Source organism: Cryptotermes secundus, unplaced genomic scaffold (genome assembly GCF_002891405.2).
Source record: "Cryptotermes secundus unplaced genomic scaffold, Csec_1.0 scaffold632, whole genome shotgun sequence".
NCBI lineage: Eukaryota > Metazoa > Arthropoda > Insecta > Blattodea > Kalotermitidae > Cryptotermes > Cryptotermes secundus.
Genome location: NW_019738356.1, coordinates 338,236 through 355,855, shown reverse-complemented (window position 1 = coordinate 355,855; position 17,620 = coordinate 338,236). Strand labels below are relative to the sequence as shown.

General features: G+C 39.7%; 1 protein-coding gene across 2 annotated transcripts; it reads left to right on the top strand.

Moving 5' to 3' along the window:
• The first annotated feature begins 4,860 nt into the window (after positions 1-4,860).
• On the top strand, positions 4,861-16,985 carry LOC111870851 (ubiquitin-protein ligase E3A). Of its 2 annotated transcripts, XM_023863439.2 has the most exons (12): positions 4,862-5,097; positions 5,252-5,341; positions 5,442-5,628; positions 5,715-5,982; positions 6,314-7,095; positions 8,958-9,455; positions 10,442-10,586; positions 11,262-11,467; positions 12,019-12,186; positions 13,936-14,091; positions 15,106-15,323; positions 16,140-16,985. In XM_023863439.2, exons 3-12 carry the CDS (start codon positions 5,521-5,523, stop codon positions 16,258-16,260), a joined length of 2,670 nt encoding a protein of 889 aa, XP_023719207.1. In that variant the 5' UTR covers positions 4,862-5,097; positions 5,252-5,341; positions 5,442-5,520; the 3' UTR covers positions 16,261-16,985. The 2 variants fall into 2 exon arrangements, with proteins under 2 accessions (XP_023719206.1, XP_023719207.1); XM_023863438.2 differs by lacking the exon at positions 5,252-5,341 and having other exon boundaries at positions 4,861-5,097.
• The last annotated feature ends 635 nt before the right edge of the window (positions 16,986-17,620 follow it).

Here is a 17,620-nt window from a genome sequence, read left to right as displayed (position 1 = left end):
CAGGTTCCTGGCTCTTCTCCTCTGAAGATGGATGCAGTAGGTTCCAACAAACCATTGTAACCTACCTACCAGACTGAATGGCATCACATCCAAGAAGAGAGTAATGTTTAGCAAGTCTCACATACATATATGTCCTTTGACAATTGTTTACTTTAAATTGGACAAGAATCTCTGCATGGAAAGTGTTAAATAAACCAAGAATCAATCAATAAATCAGTTTGCTGGTAGTCTTGAAATTCATCTCTTGTTAGAATTCATATCTATCATTCTTATCACTTAGATGTAGTATCTGTTCAGAGTAGTTGCTTCATTTGCTAGTGAAATACTCTTTAAAATTTGAGATTGAAGTAGTGACTAAATAATAAAACAATAACAGAAATTTTCACACATGCAAAAGGAGCATTAAATCATGGACAAAAAAAAAAAAGAAAGATATGCTTATCGTAAAATCAGTGTCTTTATTCTTTCACAATGATGTAAGTCATAAGTTTATGTGTAAAATTGAACAAGGAATGGTTTTAAAATTATTACTTACACAGTGGAGTATAATACACGTAGTTAAAAAATAAAGAAATAGGGGAAAATAAAAAGGCAAAAAGTCTTCAGATTTTTCTTGAAACCATGCCATTCTTAATGTATCACTTAACTTTCAGTCATTTTAAATTGAATCTGTAGTAACAGTTCTCCAGAAGAAGCACTCAAAGAAATCTGAGTTTAAGTCTCCAGCACTCAAGTCTGATTAGTCCACTAACCTAACATGTCAGAACTTGTATATTCTTACTGGGCAGAAATCTTCAACTTCATAATTTAAATTTGTCACATGGCACAGTGAAATAAATGTGTTTTGTTGAATTTTGAAAGGTATAAAGTAAACCTATTCCTGTAACAGGCCATGGAGGCCCATAGGGTTGTGAGATATCAAGGCTCACACATTTTCTAGACAGTCGGCTCACAGATTGCGGTGAGGTTGCCAGTCTTACACACCGGCTGCCCTTCACACCCAGGAAGATTCGTGGTACTCATTTCTGTTAGAGGCTGAGCTGAGTCCACCCCAGGGCCATGGTGCGGCTTGAAGGATTAGGTCAATATGGGGGGGGGGGAAATATACAAGTTGCTTAATTAATAAAATTTGGACCTCACCCTGAATATTTAAAACCATTATTTCACAATATATATGAGACAAACTCCGTCTTAAGTGCAACAATTTAATTGTAGTTCTTTCTTCTTCCCTTCCTCCACACTACATGTTTCGGCCCTAAATGGCCATCATTAGGTGTGTATTCTTATGTAGCTGCTACGCTGCCCGTAGTTTAAAATTTAAAATCACCAGTCTTACCAATTTATGTATGTATAAAATCTTTTTTAACCTACATGCATCAATTTGATTTCTAAAATTGTCACTTTTTTAAAACTTCAATTCAAATTAAAATATCTATAAATTTTCTGTTCTTTTTCTTTTTCCAAATTTTTAAAAATTAAAATTTTCTCGGGGTACACGCCCTATGTCTATAGTGCTGCAGCGGCCACTTCTTGTTTTATCGCTGTTCAGGTATTGTTCTGTGTAGGCTCTCTTTGTGTGTGTCATTGCTTATCTTTAATACGTGTGCTCCACGTATTATTTCATTATTATTATTATTATTATTTCACGTTCATGTCTTCATTTTAGGAGAAACTTAAAGACCTAGACGCTACAGAAGTGTCTCGTAGATGGAGGTATTAGCTTCCAGTGAACCACTTACCACTAAACATGTCATAAACTTAGACTTCAAAGTTAATTTCCACCTCCGTGAAAACTTAAGTCTCAGCCACATTGCAGGAATCAGTTGTAGCTGTGGGAACATGTTTTCTATAAGTGTAAGATACAGGGAGAAAGAGACTCCCTCATGTGGAGGCGTGGTCGAGTACCTCCACCATGACTGCGAGTCATACAAGGCGACGAAAAGGGAAGTCTCAAATATGAGAGAGTAAAATATTGTCGCGAGTCCCAAGGGACTCGGACCCGAGAAAGACTGCGCTGGCAAGGGCAGCTTGCCCCGGCCTGGGAGTTTGCGGCAGACAACCATCTACTGAAATTGCAGCGCCTGCAAAAAAAGTTTTCCGCACCATTGAAAATTTTACAAGGCACACACCGGTTTAGCGATTTGCACATGGCTTTCAAACTTCCATACTTATATGATTATATAACAAGCTTGTGCAGGCAACAAGCAGAAGTCATACAAAATCGCGAAAATGCAAATATTCGCAACATTAGACAAGGCGAACCCCGACCCAGGAAATATAGGAGGCTTAAACTTGGCGGCGGTCACACATGCGACCGTTCAAGTGACTAGACGTAGCAGGAACTACTAATGTTAGGGCATTATCTGCTGTACTGAGCCTGACTGACAGAGGCCCTGTACACATACACATACAAATATTTAATAACATGTAAATTGTAAATTGTACCTACTGACAACAGACTTATTACTGCTGACTGTGACTCTGGCAAAAGACAGACCCGTCCTCTCGTCAGAGAGAGCGCCCCACAAAAACAAGACAGTAACTGTCAAACAGTAATAAATATCTGGTCATGAGTCCCACCCAGATGGGGCACGACACCAAGACTTACTGACTGACTGACCGACCGTCAGTCGCAATGTGACTTTGACTTTACTTGACTTGACTATAGCGACAATAAATATTGTGACATGTCAAACCGTTGTTGGGCAACGGGATGTGGAACGAGGTACCACGAAGACAGACTCTTGATAAACGGTCGGTTGCCAAGTTACGCAACAGTGGAACGTAGTTATGCAACAATAAGGGAAGCGGTGTTTCTCTGAGCCTAGCCGAACCGCGCTGGTTGCTACGTAACATTAAACAGCTCTCGGCAGCGTTGCCAAGCAACGCCTCTGTAAACACGACGTCACGCAACAGTGGTAGCTATCACGTAACTGGTTTCTATTGGGTCCGCTGCTGGGCAATCGCTCAGTAAACACGTTCCAACAATATAGGCTTTTTTTCTAGGTGGTCAATGCGGAAGCTAGAGAACAGAGTGAGTATTCGGCAGAACAGAAGTTGGTCAGTCAGTCGAAGAAGTTAGTCAGAATTCGTCAGTTCTCAGTTACTGTTCGGGAGTATTTGAGTGTGTTTAAGAAGCAGTAAGAGTTACAGCAACGGAAAGTTCGTCATGAGAAGATTCGCGTGTAGTGATTGTGAATTGTATAAATCAGCAAGAATATCGTAAGTAATTGTAGTTAGGACTTGTAGGTTGTTAATAAAACCAATTAACAATCCGAACGATGTCCACGCTAGCCCAAGCACGTGACAATATTATAGAAGTTTACTACGTTGTTGTCTCTTCAAACATCGACAATCCCACATAAATTTCCATCGTCTTTAGCCATCCAACGTAATCGTTTGAAGATGGTAGTATAATGTTTTTTTATGTTGAAACAACAAATGTATATACAAAAAGGTCTGAGCAATGGCCATATTCTTATAAACTTATTCACAGCGGTCGCCCCGCGATTTTTGAGTAATTCTCTTAACTCTTAAGAGTATACTGTTAATACCCATATTTTGTACATTTACTTCTTTTTCTCTTTCTGAAAATAAAATTAGGAATTCTGTTTATGAAGTAACAGATGCCTTGCACAAATATTTTTCTCTCTAGCCTTGAGAGCTCTGTAACTGAATTTGGGTATTTCTCTTTTTGCTGTTCTCAGACAAAACGTGCATCATTGTTGCCCTTTAGTCTTCCTACAGTTTGCAGTCCCAGAGGATATGTTCCTCAGTTTGCAGACCGTCACCACATTCGTATTCAGCCATGGATACAATGTTAAATCTACTTAAGCCTGCTTTAGGACTGGAGTGGCTTGCTCTCATATACTGTATTGACACGAAGGCACGATAGTTCATTTTTATTTGTCGGAACCACGGAGACGAGCCATTCCTGCAGTGCCTTTCAAAGCAGCTTTCTCCTCTGCCCCTTATGGTGTTGACGGAAACTGTGAAGCTCCTCTTTGCCTTCTTTTCTTGCTGCGCTTTAAGATCTGCCATTGGTAACAGCAGTTGGCTATCTCTGCCTTCTTTGATCGATTGCTTTGCCTTCGAGTCAGTTCTCTCCTTAATTTCAATTCCACAGTGCCCCGGAATCTAATAAAATTGGATTCTTCCCCTTTAGCGATTCCAGTCTTTCCATTTTGTCTTTTAAGTATTTGCGTAATGTGCGATGTGTTGTTCATTCTAGATGTGTCACTAATTCCTTTTAGCACGCTTTCCAAGTGTGAGAAAATCACGAAATTTTGCCCCGAGTCTAGTTTTTTCGACGACTTCTAGTGTTTTACCAGTTGCTAGTGCTTCGGCTGTGACGCTAATTTAGCTATCCTGAATTTTCAGCTAATACCATCACTTATATCTATCGAAGCAAATTCTACGAATGGTTTGTGGTCCGTGGCGGAACATTTAGTTCTCTTTTTTTCGTGGGATTTTCTCTTTTTTTTATTTCTCGTGATCCTCTGCCTACGTTAAAATCCTCCATCAACGCAAGATACACTGGCCCCGTAGCAGAGGCGCAGGACACTGTAGACGAAATAATACACATGTTGCCATCTGTTGAGATATTTGTTAAATTTGATGCGTAATTATACAGGATGACAATATCACATAATTAATTTCCCTGGTTACCTTTTTTTTTTTTTGAATTGAAGAAATTCTGTTTTAAGGTCAGCGTATTAAGTGCAAATATTCGAACAAATATTCTGCTTCTTATTGATCCATAGCAAAACAGTATGTCATTGGGGATATAACTTAGAAGAAATTAAATTCAGATAGAAAGAATATTTGCTGCCAACATAGAAGATTGTCATGTTCACCATTTTACCTGGCAAGACTTATCGATCATAAACATTTTCAGGACTGTAATAAAATTAATATTGTTTGTGTAGTACCAATGAGAAGTACGTAGATAGGGATATTTATCGAGTTTACAACTCTGTTTTCTACACTTCATAATCGATTTACTTAAGAAATTATTTCTGTGCTGAATAAGTACTAATAATATTCTATGAACTCAAAGGATAAGATATACGGAACAGGCGACGGTGAAGCCTCAAGGTACATATGCACAGCTTACTTCAGATATAGTCTTCAGTGAGAGAGTTTTCAATGATATTTGCAATTTTTACACACATATATATGTCATTAGATTGGAATTAGCAACAGCAGCTTTAATTCTTCTTGGATAATTCTGTATATTCTATGGTTTTAGAGTGCTGCTGTGTCATTCTTAGTTTGAACCATACATTAAAGTGGACATGTTCAACTCCATACAGTACATACTTTTCGTAAATCCTTGAAGGTAAACCTATAACTTAATTAAACTATGTTAATTGTAGAGAATCACTAATAAGCTCTGTTATACCTGGTAGCAATAATTTGTGTAACCTTTCCTCCCCAAGTGCTTCTTCGACTGCTGTGACTACATCACCAGAGCTGTCTCCTTCACCAAATAGTGGTTTACCAGTAGAAACTGATACGATGAAAAGGGCAGCTGCCAAGAAATTAATTGAGCGGTACTTCTACCAGCTGATCGATGGTTGTGGCAACTCCAACTGTGATAATGAGTACTGTGCATCTAGTGGAAAAGTAAGATTTGTTTTTATATTGGCTGTTGAGAATAATTAAGTATAGTGTTACATTTGTATGTTCTTAATTTTGTATATTTATTTCAGGTAAAGAATCTGACCCCAAACCAAGCTGCTGCACAAGCCATCCAGCTTTTCTCCCAGGAAGCTAAGCTTTGTGATGCACAGCCAACTAAAGTTGCCAGAACTCAGTCAGATTTAAGAAGTAAGAATAATGAAAATGGAAGATCGAATGATGGTAATTCAAGACTTGGTTCATCAAAAATTCCGTCGACATGTAATACACCAGAACCTGAGTCTGGCATTCCAAAGAATTCAAAGCTCGATGGTCAGTCCACAACAAATTCTTCACAAGGTAGGTTAAACCTTAAGAGCCCTGGCTTGTGCAAGATCTTTAAAAATAATGAAGACATTCTAAGGTTAGCCTTAGGAGTTAGCTTCTGAATTTGGCAGCAACTTACAGAAAGTTCCCCTTTGTTCACACTTTCACATTGCACAAGCTACTGTGCAGCTGTGCTCCATGACATCACATTTCTGTGACAAGAGGTTGGGGGACAAGGGAGACGGTGCCTGGCACAATGCCTACATAAACTATAATTTTATATAATGTTATTTATTACACATTCCATTTTAGTTTTCCTTCTGTAGGTTATTTTATTATAATTGCAATTTTATGTCATGTTTAGGTAAAGAGGTCCCATATATTACAGAAGAGAAACTTCTAAAAATACTGGAGACATGTAAGCAAGAGAGCTCGTATTCGTTATTGATACGGACATTGGGCGAAGTGTATTCGAGTGCGGATTCACTGAGTCAGAGTTTCCTAATACATGCAGGCTCATCAATTGATGCCATGTTAGACAAAGCTCCCAAAGACTTGAAGAATTTGAAGAAAGAAGATGTAAGAACAATGGAAGGAGATCTGGATAAAGATGAAGATAGTCAGGAAGTGAATCAGGAGGAAGGTGAATGCTCAGAAAGATGTCAAAGTCGGAAGAGTACGAGTCCCTCTGATGACCTAAGGGTAGATATTCCGTCACTCCGACGTGCATATAAAGCACTTTTTGAGGTGCCTGGGAGTGTTTTTGAGAGTGCTTTGGTGCATGCACTCAGAACACTATCTGGGAACTTGGAGCTGGACCTTCGATTGTTTGGACGTGGTGCGAAGAATGATAATGCTGAAGATGTATTGAATGTGTTTGTGATTGTGTTGGAGATCCCTGCTCTAGGTTCATCGGAGTACCTGGAGATGGCATTGCCACTGGTATGCAAGGCTGCATCACATCTCCCATTGAGATTGCAGGCTCGTCTTGCTCAGATATGGGCTCGTCATTGTCGCACACGTCTTAAAGGGATGCTTGAAGCCTTGCAGCAGCTCATCACGCTGAAAGTCATCTCTGGGCAGTTCTCACGAGACTATTGTGTGCAGGATGAAGAAACAATCACGGCACCTACAAAACTAATGAAGGTATGGCATTCACTTACTGAAGATAAATCTAAAATTAGGTACTTATTCATTCATTCATTCATTCATTATTGGAGGGGGTGGGTTTCCCCACGCACCGCGACCAGTTGTTGATCTATTGTACGTCCCCCTTTGGTATTCTTCCAGTCGCCATACCCTTCCAATACTGGTGCTTGCTATCAGCCCCGTTCAGCCAGCGAGTTCGGCCCCTCTACTGGCAGAGGTACCCGATACTTCCCCCATCTAGCGGAGGCATTGGAAACTACTTGGGCGGGAAACTTTTTACCTAATTTTGCTCAGAGGTCTCCTAGAGACATGAGGAACTTTTACTTGCTGTAAATCTACAACATGGGACCCACGGCTTAAAGTCCCTCCTGGATGACTTGTTCCCTGAATTTTTCCGCCCTTAAAAATTCCACGACCTCTGCCAGGTTTGAACCTGCGTACCTTGAGTCATGAGGTGGGAACGTTACCCCTAGACTACGGAGGCCACTTAAATTAGGTACTTAGATATTGATGGGTGATCTATGTAACTTCAAAACTTCGTTGCCATGTTGTCCGTCGTGTTACCGCTTCAACTGTAGAAGTTCATTTGTAGAAAAAAAAAACATACTCCGTGGCTTGAGTCTGCAAGAGAACTGTACTGACCAAGCGACTGCTGCTAGTTGGCGAAGTTAGAGACCACCTCTGTGGTCTAGTGGTCAGAGTTCCTGCCTACAGATCCAGAGGTCTGGGTTAGATTCCTGATGCTACCAGATTTTCTGAGAAGTGGTGGGTCCGGAATGGGGTCCAATCAGCCTTGTGAGGATAATTGAGGAGCTATTTCAAGGAAATAGCGGCTCTGGTCTAGAAAACTGAGATTAACAGCCGATCCGTTACGCTGACCATGCAACGCCCTCTGTCCACTAAAGTTGGCACTTTATTTGTAGAAAGAGAACCTGAAACATAACCTTAGAAGGATTTTAGATATTTTAAAAACAAAACCAAAGGCCTAACTTTGTGAACTTGTTGGAGGCAAATTCTAAAATTAGGCTTTGCACCTTGTTTTTACAAATAAACTTCTAAGGTTGGCAGCAGTAGTTTGGCAGACAACGTGGTGGTGACTATTTTATTTACTTGGGTCACTTACTGATATTACATAACTACCTAAAGTAGAAAGAAATTGAGACTGCTTAGAATTATTTTATTTTTCTCTTGTCTTGTGTGCTGTTTTTTTTAACGTGTTTATGTGTGTTATTTGTCTGTGGTCTTATTGTAGTAGCACTGCCATACCTGATATCCGGAGTATTGGCAGAATTCAGTTATTAATAATAATAATAATAATAATTATTATTATTATTATTATTAATAACTGAATTCTGCCAATACTCCGGATATCAGGTATGAATTTAAATTTTTAGATGACCTGTAATTCGGAAATCTGGAATATGTTAATTTAAGTACCTTACCTGCTGTGCTTACTGCACGGATGACAAATACTGCTTATGTCAATTGATGGAAAGGGAAGCAGCCTTTAGATAACTTGTTATTGTCGTCTAATCAAGAGGTTCCCAGTTCAGATCTTGGCTTTAACACCAGCTGCACTGACTGAGATTTCTTGTGGTTTTTCGTCAGTCCCTCCAGGCAGATGCAAGGATAGTACCTTAAATTAGGCTATAACCATTTAATGCCATGTCCCTTGCGATCCGTTATTGACTAATCATTCAGTAGTGTATAGTCTTAGTTACGAACAGCTTTCCTAAACTATGTATAAATAATTAAAAGCCTTGAATGGATGGAGACTTACCTCCACACCCCATTTAGTTTTTCATAGGATGATGCCTTGATGCATGTGAAAGTTTTAATGTATTCTGTTATGTTTAAAGGTAGTATATTATGCCAATATTTTGGCGGGGGAATTGGATCCACCAGAACTACGACAGGAAGACAATAGTGTTCCTACAGATGACTCTCTGCTAAGTAATATCTCTGGCAACAAGAATCCTCCGCCACCACAGCATGGAGATCCATTGGGAGAATTACTACAAGTTAATGTTCTCGACTCACGGTGTCCGTACCTCCCATTCACTGAATTCTACAATGAGCCCCTTAGTGATGCGATCGAGATGGACAAGGACTTTGCATACTATAGGAGCGAATCTCCAACATCATCTTCACCAGAAACAAGAAAGTTCAGCTTCATGAACTACGCATTCATTTTAACACCCGCAACGAAGACATTGGGGCTGTATTATGACAATAGAATACGAATGTACAGCGAGAGGAGGATGAGTTTCTTCCATTCTGTAGTTGGACAGCCGACAAATCCATACCTCCGGCTAAAAGTTAGAAGAGATCACATCATAGATGATGCTCTGGTAGAGGTATGTTTTGGACATTCTCTGTTACTTCCAGCTAACTAGAATTTTGTCTAAAATATGTTTTGAGGTTACATCATACCTTCCGCAGGCAAAGAATTTATTAAATTTCTTTGTAAGATATAAGGGTCTTACCGTAGAAACTACTATGAGGATTTCTGTGTTGTATGGTGTGATACTGTGTAGTCTTGCTAATGTCTTGGAGGAACTTGCTAACTCATCGGAAGGGTCGAGCTATGAAGTTACACTGCTTCTTATCCCGAAAGATCACATAGTCTTCATATGCACTGTTACGAGAACCTTACATTTCTTGCATTTTGGAGAATTATGTAGGGGCATGCAGTAGCGTAGTTGGTTGAGGTACTGCTACAAGCTGGAAGGTTGTGGGTTCAATTCCCGATGAGGTAATTGGATTTTACAATTGACCTGATCCTTCCAACCACACTATGTCCTTGGGGTAGACTCAGCTTCTTAACAGAAATGAGTACCAGGAATCTTCCTGGCAGTAAAGGGCGGCTGGCAAGTAAGGCTGACAAGCTCATCACCATCTGTGAGCTGATTGTCTAGAAAATGTGCGAGCCTCAATGTGTCACAACATGGGCCTTCGTGGCCTGTACAGGGATAGCTTTATCTTTTTTTTACCAGAGAATTACGTACTAAAATATTAAATGAAAATTACCAAAATCACTACGAGGAGAGAGGGTCTGACTCTTGCACAATGTAGCCTGGTAGATCATTATCAGCTTTTTAGAGGAGCACGCTGCCTGAGTATCAAGGTTTCCGCAGTGAAGTCATACATCCGAGAATACTGTAACCTTTTTATTGAATTATATTTCCTGCTTGCACTCATACTTGCTACCGTCTGTCTAATAAGAGGGTATGCTCCATTTTACTTTCGCAGTAAGATGGTAAATTTTAAACCTCAGAGTTCATGACTGTGTTGATAGCATGTTTTCCTGTTGTATGTTAAAATTGTGTTTTCTTTGTCTCAGCTGGAGATGGTAGCAATGGAAAATCCGAAAGATTTAAAAAAACAGTTGGTCGTTGAATTTGAAGGCGAGCAAGGAATTGATGAGGGTGGTGTGTCAAAGGAATTTTTTCAGTTAATTGTTGAAGAAATCTTCAACCCTGATTATGGTAAGTTTTAGTGACGTGTGCCAGTTATTACACAGAGGAAATTAAGAGTAATTGTTTTTAGTTGGTGTGTCGTTACACATGGAACTGAAAGTAGAATACACCTCAGTCAGTATATGTTGCATTAATATTAAACTGGTGCTGATTAAATATAAGAATGGTGTAGCCTTTGTACCAGTCATGGTAGCCGAGCGGTCTAAGGTATGCACTCCCTTCGCTCGCTTGGAAGCCGGAATCGTGGGTTCAAATCCCATTCAGGGCATGGATGTTTAGTGTTTGTGTGTGTGTGTGGGTTCTCCTGTGTTTGTGTACAGGTAGAGGCCTTACGACAAGCTGATCACCCACCAAAGGAGTCCTACCGACTGTCTAAGATCTAGTAAATCAAAGTGAAATGGAGAGTTTCAAGGAGGTAGGCCAGGGCCCAGATTGGGGCTGTAGCACCAAAAAAGGAAAGAAAGTTGTAGCCTTTGTAACATTATTGTAAGCTTTGGGAGTTTATGGCAAACTGTTTAGCTGCCCAGACAGAAGAGTGGAGACAAGTGACTAAAGAGCACGTATGAAGCTCTCAGATAACGCACCCTATAATTATAACATCAGAATATTTGAGATGGCGTACAGTGTTATATTTCTGTTCTTCCTGTTTAATGTGTAACTAATCCGTTTACTGTTTTCTTCCAGGAATGTTCACATTTCAAAATGAAACACAGACTGTATGGTTTAATCCAACTTCCTTTGAAAGTGATGCTCAGTTTACACTAATTGGAATTGTACTAGGTCTAGCAATTTATAACAATATTATCTTGGATGTCCATTTTCCGATGGTGGTTTATCGGAAACTCATGGGAAAGAAGGGCACTTTCTATGATCTTGAAGACTGGAATCAAGTAAGGCTTAGAAGTAAATTGTGTGCTATAATTGACTGTTGTGAGGTCATACTGTTGATTTTGAAGTTCTTGTGGTGCTGAGTATGAAGATTATTTTCTTCTGGGCTGTGATTCCAAGTAGTCTGGTAGATACTAATCACCATTTCTTGGGAGCATTCAGCACCCATCTTCAGGTAAAAAGGCTCTTATATCATGGCAAGGGTGGGGGGGCACTATGCTACAAACTAGAAGGTTACGGTTTTGATTCCTGATGAGGTCACTGGATTTTACGGTTGACCTAGTGATTCCAGCTGCACTATGGCCGTGGGGTCGATTCAGCGTGTAAGGCTGATGACCTCACCGCTGCCTATGAGCTGATTTTCAAGAGAATGTGGGAGCCTTGACGTCTTCCAACCCTATGGGCCTCCATATCATGTTACAGGGATAGCTGTATCTTTTTCTATCCCTGATAATGGAAGTAGCAGGATCTTAAAAAATGTTGATAGATGTCTACAAAACTACATGGTGTCACATCCCAGTAGACAGTAAGTGTCATGATTTTTTCTTTTCAGACCCTGTTCACTGGACTGAAAGGCATGCTAGAATATGAGGCAGATGACATGGAAGAAACCTTTGTGCAGACATTCCGTATCTGCTACCAAGATGTTTTTGGTACAACGTTCTTTCATGAGTTGAAGGAAGGAGGTGACCAAATTTATGTGTGCCAGGACAACAAGAAGGTGAGGTAACTAGCGTTGGACCCCAAAACAACCAATTATTTGAAGTAATTTTATTTGTACATTGAAATTTAGTGGGAATATCTATTCATTTTCCATCTCTGGCTATGATTTCCATGGATAATCCGTCAGATGATACGTGTTACAAGTTGTGAGGAGCACTTCTATATCATGATTCCAGTGACTGTACATGCTGTGAACTTGATAAATCTAGATAAATGGCTCTATAGAATAAACATAATGATAATACTCTAAAGATATAATTTTTCTGTAAAGATCGGCAGTGCAATACCAACTGACAGCACTATAATACTGACTGAAACCATTAACATTTATTGCTGCCATATGCAGGTCCTATCATGACTACCTGGGATTAGTTCACATTTGGTTTCCATTAAAATGACAGACTCATAAACACTTCCCTACAGAGTCTAATTCTTTTGTAAAGTAAAACTGTCCCTGTAACAGGCTATGGAGGCCTATAGGGTTGTGAGATGTTAGGGCTCCCAAATTTTGTGGACAGTAGGATTGCGCATGAGGTAGCATATTTGGTTAACGCAGTGTGCTACAAGCCAGAAGGTCGTAGGTTAGATATCTGATGAGTTCATTGTATTTTTCATCTGACCTAATCCTTCCAGCTGCACTGTGGCCCTGGGATTGACTCATCCTCTAACAGAAATGAGTACCAGGAATATTCCTGTGGGGTAAAGGGCAGCTGGCATGTATGGCTGACAACCTTACTGCAATATGTGAGCCAGTCATCAAGAAAGTGTGGGAGCCTCTATGTCTCACAACCCTATGGGCCTCCACGGCCTGTTACAGGGATAGCTTTCCTTACCTTTTGCAATGAACAGTAAGAACAAGAACGTTAGTGATCTGTATAAGGGAATAAATGACTAAGAGAGGTTACCAGCCTACAAGTAACTTAGTGAAGGATGAGAATGGTGATCTGCTTGCAGATTCCCACAACATTTTGAATAGGTGGAACAACTACTACTCAGTTATTGAATGTACATAGGGTCAGTGATGTTAGGCAGACAGAAGTACATACAGCTGAGCCGTTAGTACCCCCTTCTCAGGTTGAAATTGCTATTGTGAAGTTGAAAAATTATAAATCACTAGGTAGTGATCAAATTCCAGCAGAACTTATTCAAGCAGGAGGTGAAATATTATGTTCTAAGATCCACAAGCTAATTTTATTTGGCATCAGGAAAAATTGCCTCATCAGTGGAAGCAGTCTGTTAGTGTACCAGTTCAGAAAAAAGTTGACAAAACTGAGTGTATTAATTATCGTGGGATATCACTGCTGTCAATTTCATACAAAATTTTATCCAATATTCTACTCTCAAGGTTAAGTCCATATATAGATGAAATGATTGGGGATCATCAGTTTGGGTTTAGACATAGATGAACTACTGATCAGATATCTTGCATTCGTCAAATACTGGCGGAAAGAATGGGAGTACAGCGAGGCAGTACGTCAGCTATTCGTTACCCCTAGGAAGATTCCTGGTACTCATTTCTGTTAGAGGCTGAGTCGACCTTAAGGCCATAGTGTGACTGGAAGGCTCAAACCCACAACCTTCCAGCCCGTAGAATAGTGCGTCAACCAACTATGCTATGGCGTGCCCCACAGTAGTTACATATAGCTTTCAGAAAACTTTCCTTGAAGTCTGTATTGTTTTATACATGGCAGTAAATCAGCAGTGATGTATGTAAAGTAATTGTTGGTGATTGTGGTTCTTGTTTCAGGAATTTATAGACTTATATGCAGATTTCCTTTTGAACAAGTCAGTAGAAAAGCAGTTTAGAGCTTTCAGACGTGGCTTCCAGATGGTAACAGATGAATCCCCACTCCATCTTCTCTTCAGGCCTGAGGAAGTAGAACAGTTGGTTTGTGGGAGTAAGGTAAGTTCCCCTGAAATGTAGTTCCATTTAATATTGGCTTAGATTTAAGGTTCTCACAGCAGTGACTATGAAGACTTGCTGTCTTCCAGTGTGTTACGTCATATAGCCCAATAGCTCATTACCGTCATTTGGAGAGACTTGTTTGGTTTGTGTTCATGATGTTTTTTACGAAGATTAATTCCTGTAATTTACTGACTACATTTATCATGATAGTTTCTTTTAAATTCACTAGTAGGTGTATTTCAACTCGTTAACCATCTTGAGTGGCAGTTAGATCATGGTATGTAAAATGCTGTATTTTGTATGATTTGTAATGTCCTGTCTACAGGCTAGACAACTGAGGGGCCAGAGTTTTGAGTCCCAGTAGGGACAAGATTTTTCTCTTCTCCATGTCATCCAGACTGGCACTGGGGCACAGCCAGGCTCCTATCCAATGGGTAGCCTCTGGGGGTAAAGTGGCAGGGGCTTGAAGCTAACCACTCACTTCCAACTAGTGCCAAAGTCAAGAAAATGTGGGTCTATACATCCACTCCCCCATATGCCTCTATGGCATAGTGCTTAATTAATTAAGCACAAGGAAAATTTACCGTTTTGTACTTTCCTGCAACCCCCTCCCCTCTTGATGTTTAACTCTTATCTAGAGCAAGTTCAAAAAGTATGTTTTTATTTGTATGTTTTTCATTTTTGTTAATCTTTATTAATTTTGTGTATGTAAACTTTTTTCCCAGACATCCGTGGTTTTCCCTTTAGGTGCAATCTTCAAATGTCCATTGTCTGTTCCATATTCTGTACTGTGATTATAGAGGCTAGCCAAAATGCATTTGCTAGTGACTTTAAAAGAAACTGTCACATCCGAGAAGACAATATTTTCTGTACTGTCCGAACATGTTGTTTTGGAACACTGTTTTAACTCCACCCGTCTCCTACACTCCTCCTTCCCAAAGGTGGCAAATCGCATGAGAAGCAATAGACATGAATCAGTGTAATACCCATATTGTTTCTTTTTTAATTAAGAACTTTGACTTCAACGAACTGGAAGAGGCAACAGAGTATGACGGTGGCTACACATTAGACAGTCCCACCATCCGAAACTTCTGGGAGATTGTTCATAAGATGTCTCTTGAATCAAAGAGGAAATTGCTGCAATTTGCTACTGGTAGCGATCGTGTTCCTGTGGGTGGTCTGAGTAAGCTCAAGTTGATCATAGCAAGAAATGGTCCAGATTCTGACAGGTTTGTACTTGCATTGTGGCCGTAAGATCTTATTTGGAATGTCATGGCACATGAAAATATTTGTTTCTTCATTGCAGTCAGCAGGGATGGGTGGCGATTCTGATCTTTGTTTACAGCTGGTACCGTTCGCATTTCGTTTTTCAGAAACGTAAGACTATCCCTTATTGGTCAGTTCTGAATGGTTTTGATGTTGGTGTATAACACAGTGGATTGCAGAGTTTTGGGATGTATCTTGTGATTGATGAACACAACAAAATAGGTGCTTCCACCCCTTTTATCTGAGGGCGGAAACAGATTATGTTTTCGAAACATGTTCTTTAGAATGCGGGATCATGGACAGAGTCCAGAACGTGACTAATCCAAAGGATGTTTTAGGGGCGGAATATCAAATAGTGTTTGGTAAAGTATCGGTATGTTATGTAACCAGCGTAATTAAAGGAAATATTTTGTGCTTGCCTACAGACCATATTTACTCAGCTGGCAAGTGGAATTAGATTGGTTGAAGATAACATCAGTCTCCTTATAAATAATCACAAATTTGTGTCTCATTCAGGGGGACATCAGCGTGATCTTACATTTAAAAATCTTTTGCCCTAGTTAAGATATGAGTAAACACCTAAATATTCTGTCATTACCTGGAAGTTGGAAGGGGAATAATGATAGGCAGGAATGGGAAAGAAATAGTGGAGGAAAGGAGATAAAAGTACAAGAGGATAAAGAAAGGGAAGAAAGATATGATTTTTCATGCCATCTGTGAAGGGTTAAGTATATTGTGTAACTGTCTGAAATTTTATGTTCATTTTTTGTTTCTTTCAGATTACCAACTGCTCACACCTGTTTCAATGTTCTTCTGCTGCCAGAATATGAAAGTAAAGAAAAGCTGAATGACAGGCTCATGAAAGCAATTAACTATTCAAAGGGCTTTGGAATGTTGTAGAAGATGTCAAACTCTCATCTTGCAATAGGTTTTATTATATATAGCCTCCTTGGAACCCACAACTGCTCTCCTTGCCGGATGAAACTGCTTTGTGTATTTTTCTAAGTTCTTTAGTTTTGATACGAGATGTGCAGTGAAGATTCATGCCAGAATAGTTAATAATGAGGTAACTTACGGAATCCAAAGTTGAGGGATAAATGTTTCATATGTTTATAAAAACCTTTATCTCAAGTTTTATGAAACTTAAAACTTCGGAAGTGTACAGTTCTGTCTGCCCTTAGATAATTGTATTAGGCGATATTACCCCTCTTCTTTGGTGTCCTACAGTTCAACAGGCTGAACTGTCACTATCAGCTTGTATGTTTTACAGGTCATAGCAGAATAATCAAGCTGTGCTCAGTTGTAACATATAGATATGTGGTTTGGTTCTCAAATTCACTGGGTCCCTCCTGAATTATGTGACAGACGTCAATGTTTATTTTTTGTTTATGTTGGCGAATAGAACAGGAATGTTCTGTATGAAGACTGGAGCATAACGTTGAGACATAACTGCAGGATATCATGGTTACAACATTGGAGTTGAATTTGATGTATAAAATAATCAAGGTAATTAAAAAGAAATTGACGTGTTGTGCAATGCAACTGTATGTAGGTAAGCAAAGTGTATTGTATAGTTCATTTTTCTGTGAGTGTGACAACTTGTTAATAAATTATAAAAACTAAAAGCCTGTTTTTTCAGTTCGAAGACTACGTCTGCCTCTGTGATTCCCAAGCCCCTTTTCCACCTGTAATGACAATCCATTGTGCTTCTCATGAGGGCTGTCCCCCCCCCTGATTTTTTCACAATATTTCTTCTAGCTCAGACTGGTTTCCTTCTTTACCCTTTCCCCTTGGGTGTGATGCCCACTCTCCTTAGAAGTACCCTATAACTCTGGGAAACCAATACTGTTTCTGAACTTACACATTTCAAGCCTGATGATGGATGGAGGATGTTTCTCCAAAACAGAATGCACCTATGTAGGTCATTTCAGAAATAATGCACACAATTTTTTATGTCCATGTTTGTTTTCTTTTTAATATCTCTTTACAGTTCTTCAATATAGTCCCCCTGCTTCTCAAGGACCGAGGCCCAACGTGTGGAAAGCTTTACTATTCCATCCAGGACACCAGCTTTGTTTATCTGTTGAAGGCTTGGGTACTGCAGCAGAAAGATCTTCCAGAGAGGGAAAACGATGGCCTCGCATAGGTTGTTTCAACTTTGGGAATAAGTTGAAGTCTGGTGGACTCATGTCTGAGATGTAGGGAGCATGAAGCAACACCTCCCAACTGTATTGGCACAGCTTTTCTGTTACGACATTGC

What these genes read in the sequence shown, in the direction of transcription:
- LOC111870851 (XM_023863438.2), top strand. Translation starts at nt 5,048, where the DNA reads ATGAACTCAAAGGATAAGATATACGGAACAGGCGACGGTGAAGCCTCA. An exon ending in AGTTGGTTTGTGGGAGTAAG is followed by an intron (nt 14,092 to 15,105) that starts GTAAGTTCCCCT and finishes TTTTTAATTAAG; the next exon opens with AACTTTGACTTCAACGAACT. An exon ending in AATGGTCCAGATTCTGACAG is followed by an intron (nt 15,324 to 16,139) that starts GTTTGTACTTGC and finishes TGTTTCTTTCAG; the next exon opens with ATTACCAACTGCTCACACCT.